This window comes from Equus quagga, chromosome 12 (genome assembly GCF_021613505.1).
Source record: "Equus quagga isolate Etosha38 chromosome 12, UCLA_HA_Equagga_1.0, whole genome shotgun sequence".
NCBI classification, from domain to species: Eukaryota; Metazoa; Chordata; class Mammalia; order Perissodactyla; family Equidae; genus Equus; species Equus quagga.
In genome coordinates, this window is record NC_060278.1 from 14,841,519 (window position 1) to 14,862,716 (window position 21,198).

The 21,198-nt window shown below is 36.6% G+C and overlaps 1 protein-coding gene across 1 annotated transcript in view; it reads right to left on the minus strand.

Moving 5' to 3' along the window:
* MALRD1 (MAM and LDL receptor class A domain containing 1) overlaps positions 1-21,198 on the minus strand; it is a 640,183-nt gene that overhangs the window by 145,238 nt on the left and 473,747 nt on the right. Inside the window, exon 32 of the mRNA XM_046679849.1 lies at positions 20,704-20,861. Within this exon, the coding sequence (XP_046535805.1) occupies positions 20,704-20,861 (158 nt within the window). The remainder of the gene's footprint in view (positions 1-20,703; positions 20,862-21,198) is intronic.

Consider the following 21,198-nt stretch of genomic DNA (forward strand, 5'->3'; position numbering starts at 1 on the left):
AGATGGACAACGTAAACAGAGAGATGGAAACTCTAAAAGAGAATCAAAAGGAAATGCTGGAAATGAAAAACACTCTAACGGAAATGAAGCATGCTTTTGATAGGCTCCAACAGATTGCACACAGTAGACAAAAAAATCATTGATCTTGAAGATATGTCCATAGAAATTTTCAAATCTGAAATAAAAAGAAAACAAAAGCTTAACAAAATGGAACAGAATATTCAAGAACTCCAACCTGGAAGTCTGTATCCAGAAAAATTATCGAGAAATAAAGATTTTCTCAGACAAACAAACATTGAAGAAAGTTTTTGTTAGTCGACCTGCCTTGAAAATAAATCGAAAGAAGTTCTTCAGAGAAGATAAATAGTATCAGTCAGAAAATCAAATATACATAATGAAAAGAAGAATGTTGGAGAAGGAATAAATGAAGGTAAATAAAATCCTTCTTTTTTTCTTACTAATAACTGATCTAACAGATAACAGTTTTTTCAAAATAATAATAACATTAACGTATTCAGTGATTTTAGTTTTTGGGTAAGTGAAATGAATGGCAGCCTGTAATAAGAGATGGGAAGGAGGAATTGAGAATACTGTCTTGTAAGTTACTAGCCCTATTCGTGAAGTGGTACAGTGTTACTTGAAAGCGGACTTGGATTATTTATTTGTAAATGCATATTGCAAACTCATGGGTCAACAATAAAAAACGTTTAAAAAGAAGTATAATCGACATGTTAGGAGAGGAGAAAAAAGGAATCATAAAATGTTCGGTTAAAACAAAAAAGGCAAGCCAGCCCTACGGCCTAGTGGTTAAATTTCAGCACTCACCACTTCGGTGGCCTGAGTTTGCCTCCCTGTTGCAGAACCCCACCACCCATCTGTCAGTGGCTGGGCTGTGGTGGCAGCTCACATGGAAGAACTAGAATGACTTACCACTAGGATATACAACTATATACTGGGGCTTTGGAGAGGAAAGGAAAGGAAAAAAAAGAGAGGAAGACTGGCAACAGATGTTAGCTCAGGGCAAATATTACTGCAAGCAAAACAAAACAAACAAACAAACAAAAAGAACCCAGAAAAGACAAGAAAGAATGGAGAACAAAAAAAAAAGAGAAAGAGCAAGGTCAACATATGTAAAACAGTAACAAATATGTTAGATATTGATCCAACTATGAATAATCACTTTAAAAAATGTCAATTTTCTAAATACACGAATTAAAAGACAGAGATTGTCAGAGTGGATTAAAAAACAACACCCAACTATATGTTGTCTAAAACAAACCCACATTAAATGTAAAGGCACAGATAGACTAAAAGTAAAGAGATGGAGAAATATATACCTTGCTAATATTAATGAAAAGAAAGCTGGAAAAGATATATAGTTTTGGACACAGAAGACTTCAGAGAAAGGGAAATTATCAGGGACAAAGAGGGTACTAGATAATGAGAAAGTGCTCAATTGTCTAAGAAGACATAGCAATCCTGAATGTGTACACCTAACAACAGAACATCAAATATTTTGAGGCAAAAATTGGTAGACTTTAGGAGAAATAGATGAATCTACTCTCACAGTTGGAGACTTCAACATCCTTCCATAACTAATTGACAGATCGGGAGGCAGAAAACCAGTAAGGGCATAGCTGAATTAAACAGCATCAATCAACTAGATCTAATTTGCATTTATAGAATGCTTCATCCAGCAACAGCAGAATACACATTCTTCTCAAACTCACAGGGAACATGCAACAAGATTGATGACATTCTGGGCCATAAAATACATTGTAGTGAGTTTAAAAGAATAGAAATCATATAATATATGCTCTCAGATCACAACAGATTTTAAGTGGGAATCAATAACAGCAAAATAGCTGGAAAACCTCAAAATACTTGGAGAGTATACAATATACTACTCAATAACACATGGATTAAAGAAGTCACACGAGAAATTAAAAATATTTCCAACTAGATGAAAATAAAAATACAACTGATCCAAATTTGTGGGATGCAGTGAAGCAGTACTTAGAAATTTTATGAAATTAAGTGCATTTAATAGAAAGCAAGAAAGATCTAAAATAAATAATCTAAGCTGATTCTTTGAAAAAACAATTGCTAAACTTCTAACCAGGTTAGCTAGGGAAAGAAAGAGAGAAGACACAAATGTAAACATCAGAAATGAAAAAGGAGTCATCACTATTGATTACTTGAAAGGATACTAAAGGATTATTATTAACAACTGTATGCCCACAAATTTGACAATCTAGATGAAATTGACCAATTTCTTGAAAGGTACATCTACCAAAACTCACACAAGGAGAAACAGGTAATCTTAATAGGCCTACACGTATCAATGAAATTGAATCAAATATTAATAACCTTCAAAAACAGAAAGAACCAGGCCCAGATGGGTTCACTGGTAAATTCTACCACATATTTGAGGAAGAAATTACACCAATTCTCTACAGTTACATCCAGAAAATTGAAGCAAAGGAAACATTTCCAAATTTTTTCTATAAGGCCAACTTTACCTTAATATCAAAACCAGATAAGACATTTTAGAAAGGATAACTACTGACCAATATCTTGCATGAAGATAGATGCAAAAAATCTCAACAAAATATTAGCAAATTGAATCTAATAATGTATAAAAAGAGTTATACATGGCCACCAGGTGGGATTTATTCCAGGTATGCTACGTTGGCAAACATTGGAAAATCAATTAATGTAATCTTTCATATCAGCAGGATATAGAGGGAAAACCATATAATTTTATTGATAGAGGTGGAAAATCTATATAACAAAATCCAACATTCATTCATTATAACAACTCTTAGGAAACTAGGAATAGGAAGGGAACTGCCTCAACTTGATAAAGAACATTTACAAAGAACCTATAGCTAACCTCATTCTTAATGGTGAGAAACTAGATACTTTCCTGCTAAGATGAGGAACAAGAAGGATGTCTGCTCTCACTGCTTCAATTCAATATTGTACTGGTAGTTGTAGCTAATGCAATAAGAGAAGAAAAGGAAATTAAAAGAATACTGATTGTGAAGAAATAGAAATGTCTTTGCTTGCAAGTGACATGATTGTCTATGTAGAAAATCCCAAAAAATCAACAAAGAAAAGACTTCCAGAAAGTAATAAGTGATTTATAACGAGGACACAGGATAAAAAGTTAATAATATACAAAAGTCAACTATTTTCCTATATTCCGGCAATGAACAATTGGATTTGAAATTAAAAATGGAATATTATTTATATTAGCACTGAAAAAAGAACTATATGTGTATGCATGTAACCAAGAAGTACATGATCTATAGAAAGAACACCACAAAACTGATGGAAAATAATCAAAGATCTACATAAATGCATGATATTCCACGAGGAAGACTCAATATGTTCAAGGTATAAATTCTTCCCAACTTGATGTATAGATTCAATTCAATCCAAGTCAAAATCTCTGCAAGTTATTTCAAGGTTGACAAAATCATTCTAAGATTGATGAGGAAAGACAACAGAGTCAGAATAGGCAACACAATATTGAAGGGGAACAAAGTCAGAGGACCGACACTACCTGACTCTAAGACATTTTGTAAGCTACAGTAAACCGAAGGCAGAGCGGTATGGGTGAAAGAATAGACAAATTGATAAATGGAACTGAGTAGAGAGCCTGGAAACAGACTCACATAAATATAGTCAACTGATCTTTGATAAAGGAACAAAGGCAATTTAATGAGGAAGCTTAGTCTTTTTAATAAATGGTACTGGAACAACTAGATCGACATGCAGAAAAAAGATTCTAGACACAGAGCTTTCATGTTTCCCCAAAATTAACTCAAAATGGTTCATAGACCTAAATGTCAGCTGCAAAACTATAAAATTTCTAGAAGATCACACAGGAGAAAATCTAGGTCACTTTGGATTTTGCAGTTACCTTTTTTAGATACAAAACCAAAATCATGAGCCTTGAATGAAAAAATTGTAAGTTGGGCTTCATTGAAATTAAAAATTTCTGCTCCAAGAAAGACAGTGTTATGACAATTAAAAGACAACTCAGAGACTGGAGAAGATATTTTGAAACACTTATCTGATAAAGAACTTGTATCCAAAATATACAAAGAACTTTTAAATCTCAAAAACAAGAAAAGAAGCAACCCAATTAAATAACGGACAAAATATCTGAACAGATACATTGCCAAAGAAACAATACAGATGGCAAATAAGCATAGGATACAATGCTTAACATCATGTGTTATCGGGGAATGGCTAAAATCCAAATCACTGAAAACACCAAATGCTCGCGAGGAGCAATAGGACCTCTTTATGGTTGCTGGTGGGAACGTGAAATGATACAGCCACTTTAAAAGACAATTTTGCAGTTTCTCACAAAACCAAACATACTCTTACCATATGATCCAGCAATTATGCCCCTTGTTATTTACCTAAAGAAGTCAAAAACTTCTATCTACACAAAAACCTGGACATGAATGTTTATAGCAGCTTTATTTATCGTTGTCAAAACTTGGAAGCAACCAAGAGGTTCTTCAATAGGTGAATGGATGAACAAACTGGTACATCCATACAAGGGAATCTTATTCAGTGATAAAAGAAAAATGAGCTATCAAGCCACAAAAAGACATGAGGAAATTTAAGTGTATATTTCTAAGTGAAAGAAGCCAATCTGAAAATTTCAAGCTATAAGACTATAAAACTTCTAGAAGATGAAAAAGGAGAAAAGCTAGGTGACCTTGAGTTTTGCATTTTTTTAAAATAAGAGATCAGTTAATGGATAACAGTATGTACAGACTGAGAAGATGCCAGGGTTTGTAGTGATGAGCTTCCCAGGAATAGACCAACAGACGGACAGGAGTGGCCCACACAGAGGGACAGGGAAACAAAGGCAAATGGATAAGAGGCCCAGGTCCAGCCTTAGTAGCTCTGTCTGGGCTTCAGATCCAGTTCTGCCCTGGGGACTGGGAGATAAACAAGGCTGGCAGGGGCCTTGGTTCTTGTAGAGGCCCCCTCTTCATTCTTTCTTGTCCCTCATCAGTAGGCTGCGACCTTTTGCAGGTGGTATTTCTGGGGCTAGGGAATGGTTAGTCTGGGAGTGAGCAGAGGGTCAAGGCTCTTGGAGCCTCCCTAGAGAGGTAGGGGCCTGGGTGGTATGGGGTCAGGCACCAGGCATCTGGGTGGGGCCCTGCTGAGCAGGGCAGGCCCCTGACCCTGCTCACCATACCAACATGGTGCAATAAATAAGGGTTCAAGAATGATTCTAACCATATGAATTTCTGGAAAAGGCTAAACTATAGACACACTAAAAAGAATCAGTGGTTGCCTGGGGTATGGGGAGGTAGGCAGGGATGAATAGTTGAGCACAGGGGATTTTTAGGGCAGTGAAGCTATTCTATATGATACTATGGATACGTGTCATTACACGTTTGTGACAACTGATGGAAAGAGGGAACTCTAATGTAAACCATGGAGTTTAGTTAATAATAAAATGTTAATATGAGCTCAATTGCAACAAATGTGCCACAGTAGTGCAAGATATTAATAACGGTGGAAACTTGGAGGGGGAATATGAGGTGCTATATGGGAACTGTCTGTACATTCTGCTCAATTTTTCTGTAAACCTAAAACTGTTCAAAAAAATAAAGTCCACTAATTTAAAAAGTTATTTAAGAAAATCCAAAATATACACAGAACAGAATGATGGAGCTACGATGGAACTTTCCTTCTTTGCTTTGATTTACTCAATTGCCTATTTCGTTGGAAAAACACAAATGTATCATCCATTTCAATGCCAATTAAAACAATTATTCAAATAGTCACTTGGTCCTCTAAACACATTTATTCACTCTCTCTTTCCTCCCTTCCCTCTTTCCATCACACTTTCTATTTCTAATTTGGACATTTAAAAAAGTCAGGTGGCACATCATCTCTAACTTTGCCAATATCAACTACTTTCCCCAACTCCCTCTTAAGAGACCAAGCGTCTTTGCCTGATCAGAGGCAAGAATTATAAAAGTACCAGGTACATTAAGCTATCAAAGGAAGCATTTAAGAATTCAGTTAGTAATAGGAATTTTCTAGAATTGGGCTCCACAGCAGAGGTAATAAGAATGTCCTTACAATGGTATAAAAGTTTCTTCAAGATCTCTCTCCTCTCCCCCTTTCCTCCATGTCTTACTATTCTCTCCCTCCCTGTGCTATAACCACAAAGCTCCCTTGCCAATCCTCCTGAACACCAGGGACACCCCCAGCTTGGGGCTTTGCACTGTTTTTTCTCTTATCTGAAATGTTCATTCATCCTGGCCCCAATGGCTCACCACCTCACCTCCTTGAAGTGTTGGCTCAAAGCTTACATTATTAACGGACCTGCTTTGACCACACCCAGCCCCACCAATCCTCTTACTTTGCTCTACTTTGTTACATAATCTTTAAAAAGACTACTCAACTTGCTCATTCACCACATTTCCTGTTTACTGTCTGTTCCCCTATTATAACACAAATTCTGTGAGGGCAGGGAGTTGGTCTTTTTTGTTTACTCATGGATGCCTCTAGGCATCTAACACTGCCAGGTATACAATAGGTACTCAGTTGCTGAAGAATGAAAGAATGGAAAAGTTAAAGATTAGAAACTTTAGCGTTGGAAAGGATCTCGTTAATTTTCTAGTCAAAAACTTGACAGAGGACTAGAGATCAAGTGACTCGCTAGTCAATGATGGAAGCAGAGGAAGAATCTCGTATTTCTCACTGTGCAATTTCTACTTTAGGAAATTCATCATTTTATTTGAAAAAGCAATTTAACTACTTATAAAAGTCAGGATTATTCAGGTCCCAACAAGAGCTAATGCTTTAATCACTATGTTTACAAATAATTGACACAAAAACATTACCACAGCTTTCTGGGTTTCCATGTCACCGAGTTAGAAACAAGCTATGGTGTTGTAGGGAGGAGGACTTTTCCTCTACCTAATGTGGGCTCATCTGGCCGGGGAACCAATTAAATTCACATGAGACAGAATAGCAAGAGAAAATGAAACAAAGCTTTATGAGGACCATGGCCTGGGGCCTTTCTTCCCGAAGGAAGAAAGGGCACTGAAGAAGTGGGGTGCACATAGTGGGTGTCTTGGGCTAAATTATTTAATCTCTTCTAACTTCAATTTCTCCTCTACTAAATGGAAGACATATTAATACCTACCTGATAGATCTGTTATTAGCTTTAAATGAAAATAATGCATACAAAGTTAGTATCAACACTAAGGACATTTCCTTTTTACTATTATTCATGTGTTTGCTATTTCATATCATACATCATCTATTCTGAAAAAAGAGTTAATGTAATAGGATGAGCCATGTTGATGAGAATAACTGGGCCATTTCATCATGAGTAGCTGACACGCTTTTGTAGGATTTAAAAAATGATTTCAGGGTGCAATTTCAGGTTTTTCAGATTTTTTACAAAAGCAGTGCCAGTGTCCTTGTAAATAAGGAGAATGAGAACCAGAGAGCTTTAGAAACTTCGTAAGTCTCTGGTCACTAGTCACTTAGAAAGCTGGGTCAGGACACAGGTTTCCTGCGTACCAGTCAATTGCCTTTCCTGAACATCACTGGGTCTGCAATAAACATCACTGGCTGTACCAGCGGAGGAAGGGCTGAGAAAAAATTACAGCTACTATGCACGTGGAAATGGAAATGGCTGCTTTGTATTTAGCTCTACAACATTAACCTTACATTCTTTGAAAGACATAGACTATTTAGGAGTAATCAGAAATAAAGCACCAACAAAATGTGTCTTAATAGCAGAATGACCTGTGTAGCACTCGATGTTAGCCTGCTAGTTTTTTTCTCCCAACTAATAATATCACCATCCAGACCACCTTCAAAATGCCTCAAAGGGAAGGAAAATTTAGACAGTAAAACAGGAAATAGAAAAAAATAGAATCACGAGTTGATTTACTTTTCTTTCAGTGTGTTCTGCAAAATGGTAAATATTTGGAAAAATGGTTTCTGGTTCTAATGGCTTATTGAAAACACATGTTTACCTATACTCCTCAAAAATGTTCCACCTCAAAGACAGGAAAAATACCTAAGTAAATTCACAGAGGCACTGGAAAATCAGGAGCACAGCTACCAACATACAAAAATAGTAAAGACTTCCTGGAAGTTTATAACCAAATGGAAACTGTCTGATGAAAGTACGTCAACAAAACTCAGGAACTTGCAAACACCTACAGGTGAAAGAAAAGACCAAGAAAAAAACTGACCATTACCAGCAGAATTCTGGAATAAGTCAAAGAAATGGAAAACACAAAGAAGAAGCAGTACATGTGTCACTAGCTAGTAATTAATTAAAGAATGCCATAAAAAGCCAGGTCAATCCCTTGTGTTAGGAGTTGCTGATTCTAGCATTCATACTTGGGGACACACAGGGTTGAGTAAATATTGCTGAAGTGGGAGATCTGACACCGGAGTTTCCACGAGTGGCACTGAGACCAGAGAAGTGAGGTGGTGTCCCTGGTACCTCTTTCAACAAATAAACAAGCGACCAACACATCATAAGTGTAAGCCCACTAGAAAACACAGCTCCTCCCTTATACCAGAGCAACATAAAACCAGAGACCTTGAATTAGAATTACATTCTCTGTAAAGGGAATGAAATTTCATACTTGGTCAGAGGCAATAACAAAATACATATAGTAATATTATTCCATCTAGACTCATCCACATATAGAAATGGAAAACCTATAGTAAATAACCAGACAGTTGAGGAAAATACTAAAAGAGAGACATTAAATTGAACAGAGTATTGAACACCATGAGGACTATTGCTAATAGAACAAATGGGAAAATAAATAAAGAAATATAATTAATTCCCTTGAGAGACTGGAGGGTCCTTCATTTCTAACAAATAGAATAGACTAATATGGAAAAGAAACATTCAGAGTTCTTGGAAGTTAGCATGATTGTTAAAATAAAACTCCCAGAGATGACCTGAATGGCAGAATCAATACAGATTAAATTCCAGAAAGTGAAGTGTAAAACTGAACCAAGTCGTCCTCCCAAGACCACAGTGTCAGAGAACCAAGAGATAAACATTTTGAGAATATATGTTAGGGGATATTAACGATAGATCCAGAAGCTTCCACAGATGACTAATAGGTTTTTAGAAGGAGATAATCAAACAAATTACAGATGAAAATTTCCCTTAGGTGAAAAATGATGAGGTCTCATCAAATTTCCACAGGAATTTATGAACTCCAGGGATATTTTACCAGGAAAAAGAATATTTTACCCACTTCCCAAGAGAAAAGTACGATATGTAAAAATCCGAAGGAGAAATGATCAGACAGACATCTGTCTTCTACAAGGCTGATAGACAATGGATGTTAGGGTACAGTGCAACAATGCCTTCAATTACTTAAAGAAAAATAATTTTGAACCTAGAAGTTCATACCTAATCAAACTATCTTTCCAGTATGGGTACATGATGTTTGTTTCAGTCAATCAGGAACTCAAACAGCTTACCACATATGCACTATTTCTGAAATGTATATGAGCCAAACATGTTGTTATGGGCTGAATGTGTCTCCATCCCCCAAGTTCACATGTTGGACCCTAAACCCCAGTACTTTAAAATGTGACTATATTTGGAGATAGGGCTTTTACAGAGGTGATTAAATTAAAACAAGGCCCTTATGGTGGGGCCTAATCAATCTTCCTGGTGTCCTCATAAGAAGAGGAAATTTGAACACAGGAAGACATAAGAGGAATGCGTGCACACAGAGGAAAGACTAAGACCACATGAGGACATGGTGAGAAGGCCACCCACTCCAAGCACAGGAGAGAAGACTCAGAAGAAATCAAACCTGCCACCACCTTGATCTAGAGATCCAGAACCGTGAGAAAATAAATTTCTGTTGTTTGAGCTGCCCAGTCTGTGGTATTGTGTTATGGCAGCTCTAGCAGACCAGCACACACATCAAACAGAAAGGATTGAGTGCAGCGGGCTGGATAGGAATTAATAAAGAGCAGTGAGTGAAGGTAACTTTAAAACATACAGTTTTACTTGATAATTATATACTGGGAGGTCTAAGGCATTTTTAAGAATATGATTGCCAAGAAAGTAAATGAATTATTTACACACCAATTCTAACGTTCTAGCCAATTTTAATACGTCATAGAGTTGTTTGAGAGGATGAGTGAAGTCAATAAAATCATGCCAAAGCTCTTCTTTAATTTGAGGGGTGGGTAGGTTAGAAGTATGCAACTAATTTTCAGTGATAATGGATAAAGCGTTTAAATGGATTTACCAAAAATTAAGCATCTACTTAGAAAAAGAGGCATAGCAATTAAAACTTATAAATACTGGGAATAAGCTGGAAGGAAGGATATCCAATCCACCCAAGTAAAGACAGAGGTGAAGGGGAAAAGAACAAAACAGGAAAAAAGACAAATAGAAAACATACAAAAATAGGTCTATATTACGATGAAACAGTAACCACAATACACGTGAAAGGACTGAACTGATTACAGAAGCTCAGATTATGGGGAAAAAATTATCCAGCTGTTTACATAATATGCTGTTTATAACTTGCATAATTAATGCTAAGTATCATGGAATAGTAAAAATAAGGGAACGGGTAAGGTACTAAGGAAAGTGTTTAAAAGATGGTAAGAACGTCCATATTATTAACAGAGAATGGGATCTGAGGAAAAGTATAAAGAGGGATATTTAATATTGATACAAGTTATAATTCCCCCAACAGATATAACTGTCTTGGATCTTTACGCGTTCAACAAGATGGCTTTGAAATATAAAGAGCTGAGATTGATAAAAATAAAAACACAAGCTGAGACTTTTATAATTATGCTGGAGGAATTTAAAATGTCTTTTTTCTAAAATGACTAAGTAGGTAAGAGTGAGTAATGACGTAGAGGATTATGATTTATCTCTGCATTTCTATCATCTCTCTATGCATCTATCCATCTTTGTTTCCAACTGAGAAGCAATCATTCTTTCACACGGCTGTAGAAAATTTGCAAATGCATATACAAATTTAAGTATGACGATGAAAGCATGTCAAATAAACAGCGGGAGGACACAGTATTGAATCAATGGTGTTAGAAGAACTGGCTTGCTACTTGGAAAAAATCATGAGCATCTAACCTCTCACCATATACATGCAAGATAAATTACAAGTGGATTAATTAGTTAAATCTACGAATAAAAATTATATAATAACTGAAACAAATAAGAATATTTTATTTTATGACAGGAAGGGGATTCCTAAGCAAAGCATTTGAGCCAGAATCTACAAGGAAAATAGAGACCGACAGATTTCATGAAATAAAAATGCAGAAGAAAAGTTGCTTTAACTGAATATGTTAAATTTTTTTTTTTTTTTCTGAGAAGTCATATTCAGCTTGGGACCCAGACTTCCAAGCAAAGCTGATTTTTGGTTCTTTCTCAAGGTGACTTTGCACCTAGCCCATTTGTAGGCAGGTGTAAGAAATATCTTCTTTTGCAAATTCCCACGTCTCTGTCTTAAAACTGTGACTTGATTTTAATTTTTAGCAGCATAACTGTTCAACTTGAGGTCACTTTTCTTTTCCTGCTTCTATTAGATTCTAAAGGGAAAGTCTATTTTGAAGGTCAAATTAGACTAGCTCCTTCTCTCGAGGGTTGACCTTTGCATTTCACGTGGTGTCTTCCCATCCCGCCTAAATTTATCATTGAATAGCAACTTATAGCAGTATTCTTAACATCCTATGGTTCACCCTTCTATTATCTACAATAGAAGATATAGAGCACATCTCAGTATAGTTATTTTCTACCTGCGCTGTCAAAGTATCTCTTTGTTGTCAAGTTCTACACACCCACCTTTGCTAAGCTGTTAACATAAGCCCGTGATGCTTACTATGTGATGATGTTATTTGTGTGTTTGACACACTCTCTGAGGTGCAGCCTGGCGCAGGGTCCTGAGTGTCACGCAAACCGCCTGGCAAAATGCCTGGCACGCCAGATGCAACCTTACCTTTCTCTTTTATTCAATAGGACCTATCAGATTAAAATAGGAGACACTGACGTTATATAGGGAGAAGCTTGAATTTATTCTCAAAAAGGGAAGAAATCACTAAAAAATATTTTGGTTCATTTTAACTATTGTTATCGCATATTACTTGTTGTCACCTCTTAAAATGATTGCAAGGGACCAGTGTGTGACACGTCGAGAACTGCTGCCACAGTACATTGCTTTCCATACTTCTGCTTAAAATAGTATGAAATGCTCAATTTTGAGGATAAACTAGGTCTTCTGCAAGTCTGCTTAGAGGGCAGAAATTTGCTGAGTATGCTCAACAATGCCTACACACATCTCTCTACCTTTTATGCATGGGGATATTTGCATATATTATTGTTTCCTGCCTTAAACACAATCTAGTATTATTCTCAAAAGCTGCCCTTGATAGCAGTGTGCCACTGCTTGTGAAAACAATGACCATGAAGTTCCGCATAAATAGGAATGAAAGAGATCCTGTTAGTTTGGAACAGCAGTTAAAATGTGCTTTTAAAAAAGAAATAAAATTACAGCTGGAACACTGATAGGGCTTCTCAGCCTTCATAATAACATAAGATCGTAAAAGTGCATTTTTAAATTGAGTATTAGTAATAAAGAGAACTGATAAAACAAAATAGTCTGATGTGTAAATTGCCTTAAGGATATGCTGTTCCAACTAGTAGCTATTTAATTTTTGAATACATATTTTTGTAAATATAAGTATATATTAAACTTTTTTGAATATTGTTTTCCCTTTTGAAAGTTAACATTTTCTCTCATTTCTCTTTTTACTCAACGTATGCCTGGAAGAATTTCTGCTGCACAAGTGACAATTACGAAATGGGCCAGGTCCTCATCTAGGTGGTAGCATCTCGTGGTAATAACCAGAGCCTTTTGGGCAAATCATTAATACCGGTTTTCATTTTGTAAGTTATTACTTCATGGCACTAAATGGTAACCTAGTGCCCTGATTGTCTATAAATCTAAAATGCGTTTCCTCTATTCCAGGGAACTGTTTGTGCACCATATTTCATTGCTTCATGATTCAATCACTCATCATTATCCCATGATTATATGTGGGTGGTGAGGCTAGCTGCTGACTGGTGTATCAAATGTCCTTTCTGGGGTCTCTCAAAGTACCCGGCCATTGCTGAGGCAGTGTGCCTCGGCGCCACGCCCCAGAGGGCCCACGGTCATTCTACATTTAAGAAACAAGGCTGAATTGGGGTGAGGCTCTTTTCCTTCTTTGCTAAACTTCTTATTCTGGAGTTCAGGGGTCTGGGAGCATCACAGGGAATAAACAGAATTTCCTCCTGCATTAGCCTAGAGAGGGCAGCCCCCGAAAGGTCCAACTCTTCTAACAGGACAGCTGTAAGGCTAAAGACAAACGCGAGAGGATTCTAACACTGACCAAGGAGGCCTCAATCAGTTTGAGAAAGATGTAGTCTTGGTGGCTCTTCCCCTTGAACTGCTCGTTCAAAAGTTAGTCATCAAAAGAAGTAGAACAGAAGGACTAAATGCTATGTCATATAGGCAATCACAGGTAAAACAAACACATATAGCATCCCCCACAGCACCTCACACACACTACACATTTGGGGACACATCTGACTAATTAAATAACCATTATACCATTTTTGTTGCTGTTATTTTTTGCAAAATTTGCAATTCAAACCAAATTATATGAAAACTACAATTTGTACAACACAAAATATGCAAAGCATATTTAAAGAACTAGCTTTCAATAACTATTGGTAAAAAAATTTTGAATAATAAAAGTATTGAAAATAAAATATGCCATAAAAATAACCATTTATTTCTGAGAGGCAGGAAAGCACGGCAATTTAAAAGCACAGACTGGAGCCAGTGGATGTGGGGACATCCAGGCCCGCCACCTCTTAGCTCTATGACCTTGGACAAGTTCCTGAAAATTTCTCTGTCTCATTTTCCTCATCTGTTAAAATGTAGATAACGTCAGTACTCGCCTCATTGGACGGTGTGAGGATTAGATCCATCAATATATGCAAAAGACTTGAAAGAGCGTATGGCATATAGTAACCATCTGAAATGATTCTCAGTTGTTTTTTTTTCTCTGCTCTTACTATCTTCCTAAATATCACATTAAAACAAAACTCATAAGCACTGGGCCACAATAATGACTTCCTGAATGGAAAGTTTACGTGAAAAATTCCATAGATTTTAGCAGAAATTATTTAGGTCTAAAAACTCCTAACTCTAAGACAGAAACATTTCAACATGGTAGGCCAACTGTTCTGAAATAAGAACAATAGGCTTCTAGAAGCCCATTGAGACATATTAATTCATCTGTTATCACTGAGGGAAGTTGTAAGAAGTAGCTCATTTTTTTTTTCATGAGCAATTAGAAATTTCTATAAATTACAAAAAAATGTTATGAAAAGCATTAATTATAAAAGTTAGCTATTCACTTCTTTTGTGTGTCTTTTAAAAAATGAGTCTGGAGTAATAAAAGGATATTGGTCATTTTTAGACAGCCTTGGTGGTCTGGTGGTTAAGATCTGGTGCTCTCAGCACTGGGGCCCAGGTTGGATTCCCAGGCAGGAACCACACTGCCCATCTGCTGGTTGTCAAACTGTGGCAGCTGCGAGTTGCTGTGATGCTGGAAGCTCTGCCACCGGTATTTCCAATACCAGCAGGGGCACCCATGGTGAACAGGTTTCAGCGCAGATTCCAGACACAGAAAGACCAGGAAGAAGGACCTGGCCACCTACTTTTGAAACCATTCAGAAGCCATGAAAAGCCTCTAAATAGCACCAGAGCATCGTCTGATACAGCACTGGAAGATGAGAGGACAGCACCAAAAGACTGGGCTGGGTTACACTCTGCTGTCCACAGGGTTGCTAGAACCCAGACTTGGCTTGACAGCACTAACAACAAAGTCATTTTTACTGAAATTCTCTTGTTCTGTGCTAAACTTTACCTCTTTACATAGACATTAATGAACTCGCTTGAGTTAGCATTAAATATTAGAACAAACCAGAAGCTAGAACTACCGGAACTAAATAATTTAATGGGAAATTAATTTGATTCACTAAGGGCTCTTTTGGTAATGTGGATAAAAAAGTGACCAGCACCATTTTGAGGAGCGCTTTTAATTTTATATATGGGTAGATAACAGAAAGACAGAAAGAAACCGACCCAGAAAATAAAGTGTGCATTAGCATTGTTCTATAATTTCCTGAGCCATTGAATCAAAGGATACTGATGCCTATGTGAACATTTTATTATTCTGAATACTATTCATTTACTATCAGGCTTCCCAGGCCCTATAAAACAGTTGCCTTCTTTATGCAGGCGACTTTGTGTACTTCGCAGGCTGGGGTAAATCTAAATTGTTCGGATTTTTAAGATAAAAAGTAATAGGAAAATTACAATTGAATTTTACTTTGATCTCACCAACTGTACAAGTCCTCTTTGACTGCTTTAGCTTTATATGATGCCCTTCGTTAATATACTGATAAAATTAAAGCATGCTGTATTTAGAAAGTAATCTTACTATCCCAGTGAATATTTAAGTATTGTTCACTATTTGCAGAAATTGCTTTCCAGTTTACCCTTAGTCTCCACTTTTTCTTTTTTCTCCCCAAAGCCCCAGCACATACTTGTATATCCTAATTGTAAGCACTTCTAGTTCTTCTTTGTGGGTTGCCACCACAGCATGGCTTGATGAGCCGTGTGTAGGTCTGTGCCCAGGATTCGAACCAGTGAACCCTGGGCCACCCAAGCAGAGTAAGTGAACTTAACCACTACACCACAAGGCCAGCCCCCCTTAAACTTCACTTTAATCCAAGCCATATCTTCTCTGCTCTGGACTCCTGGAAACCATCTTCTAACTTGTCTCCCTGTTTTACTTCTACTTTTGGCCTCCTCCTACCCACTAGCCCCTATTCCTGTTCCATATAGTAGCCAGAAAGATCTTTTAAATTTTCAGATGAGGTTATGTTATTCCACACTTTAACACTCTCTGCTGTGGACTGAATGTGTTCCTCCAAAATTCATATACTAAAGCCCTACCTTTGAGACTTTTCATTAGCTTGTTCCCTCTACTGAGAACTTTCTTACTCCAGATACTCACAAGGCTGGCTCCCTCTTGTTTTTCAAACCCTCTTTCTCAGAGAGTTCTTTACCATTCAATATAAAATAACTCTCAGTGGACTATGAGTAAATTATTCATCACAGAAAACTGTTTTAATTGCTCTAGAGTATTATATCATAAATCGAAGTTTTCATTTTGTGTTTTTTAAAAATTTGTTTGGTCTTTCTTAAGTAGAGGATAAGTTTTTAATAAGTCTATAGAAGGAGGAGAAATTTAAACTGACTGGTGCTCACTCAAAACTTTTTATTGTTTTACAAGTTAACATCTTCAAAAGACTTGTGCTTTTTGGGGTATGAGCACTTATATCAGAGAGGGTCAAGCTAGAAAATACAAACTATTCTAACATATTTCAAAGAGAGAAACTTTTATATAGGGAATTGGTTACAAAGTTTATGGAAGAGAGGAGAAATCACCAAGGAAATGGTGAAGCATCCTACAGATTAGTATGTGCAGGAAGATGTTTTCACCCCTCAAACTAGAGAATCAAACAGAGGTAGTCACAGATGTTGAGTTGCTGGAAGACGGAGTTTGGCAGGCATACTTGGTGGAGGACCCACTTATTTGGGGCATGCTGAGTCACAGATAAGATGCAGTTAGAAGCTCAGTGCAAAAAGAGAGAGAGAGAGAGAGAGAGAAGAGGAAGGCTTGTTTCCTTTTCTTGTCCTCAGGTCTTTGGCCAATGCCTTCCATTAGCCAACCCTATCCAGGAAGCCAGAGAGCAATGGAGCCTGGGAAGTGTAGTTCTCTGGGATAGAGAACAGAGCACAGAAGGGGAGGGAATGCATAGTACTGAATACAATTTCACAAAATTTGTGCTGACAAGGAAGCCTACTACCACAATCTACAATCTGAACTCTCTTTGGAATGCCTTGCTATTTTTAATGCCTGCTAGACCCTCTACTATGAAATGTCGCCTTAGGTACTTTCTTTGCCAAATGCTTTCTAAAGAATTTATGTAATCAATATAAGAAAGAGTTTCAGATTAGCACAATCATAATCTACCGTGTGCTCCAGAACTACATTTGCTGTTTATTAACTCAAGAAATCACTTGTTTATGGCACACCCTAGAGCAGTATCTCTCAACCTGTTCAAATAAGAAGATCCTTTAGAAATACATATTTTTCTTCTTAGAAATGTAATGCATGCTTAATGTAGAAAAATTATGAAATAAATACTAGTAAAAAATAACAAAAAAAAATTTTCATCTCACCATCTGGAGATAATTACTCTAATCATTTTAGTGTGTAGTCATCCACATATTTCTTTTCTCATATATATGAATACATATATACACAGATATAGATATTTTTATAGATTAAGAAATAGATATAGGTACATTAATACACACAAAATTGGATATATTTTTAAAATAGCATTCTAAAATACATATTTCTTAATATCTACTTTGGTTATTAATGAATCATAAACACTTCTCTTTATCACTCATTATTCATTCACAGGATTAATTTTTCCATAGTGTTTCCCATTATAAGAGTGAATGTACTATATTTCACCAATTCCTAATATTTGACATTCAGATGGTTTCAAGTATTTATTATTATAAACAATAATGAGATGAAAAACCTTATAAATAAAACATTGTGCATATCTATCTTTATTTCCTTATATTTCTAGAAGTGGAACGTTTTGGTAAATAATAGAAACATTATAAAGCTTTTAATTGCCAAAATGCTCTGCATAATTGCATACTGATAGCAATGAATATCTAGCTCTTCACACCTATACCACCAGTGGATATTATCATTTATTTTATTCTTTTAAAATCTCTTTTTAATATAAAAATTAACAGATTCTTCCTCACCACAAATCCAGATAATATTAGTTGGACTTTTCATGTCAGTTACTTTAGAAAAAACGTGCACAAATAGGAGTTCTCAGACCTCTCATAGGAGTGGTCTGTCTACCAAACTTGCCCATGTGATAACTATAGACAATCTTTTAAACTGCAACACATCAGTTGGAAATTCTTGCCCTAGAAGATGTTTTAAAATATGGTATTGTTATGCCCAAATTGGAAATTATAAGAAAGAAAAAAGTTGCATGGGAAAGAATAGCATGAAGCTGGAAAGCCTCCATTCAAAGGCTATTTAAAAGCTAGGGAGAATGGGTTTCCACTTCATTGCTTCATTCACATATAAAAATATTGCACACTCAGGAAGCTTTTCAGTCTGGAAATAACTCAAGATTTTCCAGAGCAATAGTTGAGAAAGTGAGACTTGTCCCCGTTACTGTGATCCGTCAGTGACACAGGATACATCATGAAAACAGTTTTCTCCTGAGTTCCTGTAAAAATTAGGACTTTTTCAGTAGCAAATGACAAAAAGAGAATTTTACTGGCTTAGGCAAAGTGGGATCCAGGATTTAAACAGAGCAGGCCCCATTCTGTTTCTTCCTCTTTCTTTAGTTCTGAGGCCCTGTGTGTGTGAGCTTCTTTCTCAGATAATCTCTCTCCCCATGTTGGGAAAGGTGGCCTCCAAAAGCCCCAAATCTAGCTTGCATCCTTACAACTTGTAATACAGAAGAAAGAGAAGTCCTCCCATGGTCGGCATCAAATGCTGGAGAAGACTATGATTGGCTCTGCTTGGGCCACCTGTGGAGGATGTAAAAGAAAGCCATGGTGACAGCCAAACCTACCAAGACAATCTGCAGTAGGGGAGGGCAATTCCTCTACAAAAATATATGTATCAGGTTCAGCACCAACTCCCCTCCACCATTCTTCCCAGTAGACCTCTCTGAAGGCTACCTGGAGTGTAAAAGCATTGCTACACTCGACTGCTCCCCTCTAGTTAGAAAAACCAGTAATCACCAAAAGTAAGGTTATCAGAAATCAAGACTTGAGGCCAATATTTCTGTTTCAAAGGCTGCTTACAGAAACATGGCTAAAAGCAGTGGGCCATTTAACTGGGTAACCAAAGCAGCTGACTGTCTTAGTTAGGATCTAACATACAAATTTGGGGTGACAAAAACATTCAGTCTCTAGCTCTGACTGACCAGCTGGTGAACAGCTAAGGGATATATGGATGTTCTTTTTGAATTAAGAAAGAATCATTTTGTTAGCAAGCGACTGAAATCTGCTTGCGTTCTGTTGAAAGGTCTGTTGGCCTTTCCATTGGTATTTGCTTCCATGAGTAACAAATAACCACTGACTAATGTCCTCTTCAATTGCAGCAATCTACGTTTAAAAACATCAGTAGAAATAATGCGTTGTGGAGTCTTTTTAAGGTCAGTGGTTATAAATACCCTGGATAAAAGTTAACGTAAGCAATAGGCTTATCTACTGAATATTCACATACTATATGTAAAAACAATGAAAAAAAATCCAAAATTTTCACATGATCTTCATTTACTTACACGTTTCTAATCTATTAATGAGTCTCTTTCTCTGTTGTTTTTACTGGCTTTTCTTTAGGCAAACAGACTTTCATGTAGAATCAGTATAAATTCTCGATTTTCTTTACATATTTATATTTTTACTTGATCAATGGCTAGAATTGATAAGGCCTTTTTCTTTCTCTCCTTTCCCCATGGTTCTCCTTAGGCTTCTTTGGTGAACTGCAGAAAATCTGACAAAGAATGCTGGGTAAAGGATAGGAGATTTTTGAACTCAGATTTTTTGCTAATGGTGTCATCATGGAAATCTTACTAAGCCACTTTGAGTCTCAGTTTCTTTATTGCAAAGTTGAGAAAAATATACTAACCCATCAGGCCATCAGGTAAATGTGAGAATTAAAACTGATAACACATACAAAGTTTATAATCCATGGCTGGAAAGATAAGAATCACTCAATAATAGCTGTTATTGTTTACAAGGGACAATGTTTGAGATAAAGTAAAACATTCTGATTGTATTTGTTCAGACCACAAGTGATTGTACAATTTCAAGGCAATAACATTAGGAGTTGTGTTCTGATATCCAATCCTCTAATTAGAAATCAAGATTTCAAAATGGGTTCATGAAAGTTGAAAAGCTCATTGACCTTTCATACAATGAGAAGTATAAATGCACCAACTTGTTTCTTTAAAGACATTTGGGTTGGTGCAGATTCTTGTCTTAAATTAGTTAAAAATGGAATAGGCATGTTGCTTTTAGAGTGAGCTGATATATACCTACAATCTTAAATTTGCTTTGCCTTCACTTTGGGGAATAAAACTCTCTTCATCATTATGCCTCCCATCACATTTCTTCATTGCCCCATCTAAGTTGTTATTAGAAGGTGCACATGGAATCTGCCCCTACTCTTTTTTCTCTAGATAATCTTTTAAATAGCATGCGCCATAATTGAGTTCAGGTGGCAGGATGAATGAGATAAATGTTGAATGAGATTAAGATGAATGACAGTGCTGCTTGCCAAAGTCCCATTGCCCCAGAAAGGAATGAGAAATTAATGGAATCAGCATTGGTGTTGCGCGACTACCAAAAAAAAAAAAAAGTTTAAGCCCATGCTGTGAATATTTCAGTGAAATACAAAGCTGTTTTCCTTTTGTACCTTTAATATCCCCAAACTCCTGGGATCGACCATGTAGAACCAGAAGCGGACAGTACACATTCCAAGGCTCGCTGGGAAGGATTGGGAAGTAGTGACTCTTGCCGTGAATCCTTCTTTGGGGCCAGATGAGTTGACATAGAGGAAATGCCTGCCGCTACCTTGAAACAGATGAATATAACATTTTCAGTGCAATGAAATGTTTTATAGCATGAGGCAGAATGTATTTAAACTATGTAAAAATTTCATTTTTTCCCCCAAACACACACACACAATTAAACACAACTCATTTTCTTTTTTGTGAGTGTATATTAATAAAATTTAATTCTTTTGAACCAAAGAAAAGAGTGTCACTATGATTCTGTGATTCACACAACTCACCTGGGTATGTGACTTGTGCATAAAGTGATCAAAGTTTTGTGCTGACTCTGAAGGCGTAGTCCTTTTCTCCTAATTTGCTTAAAGCTGTCTGTCAGTTTCAAGTAAATAAAATATTTT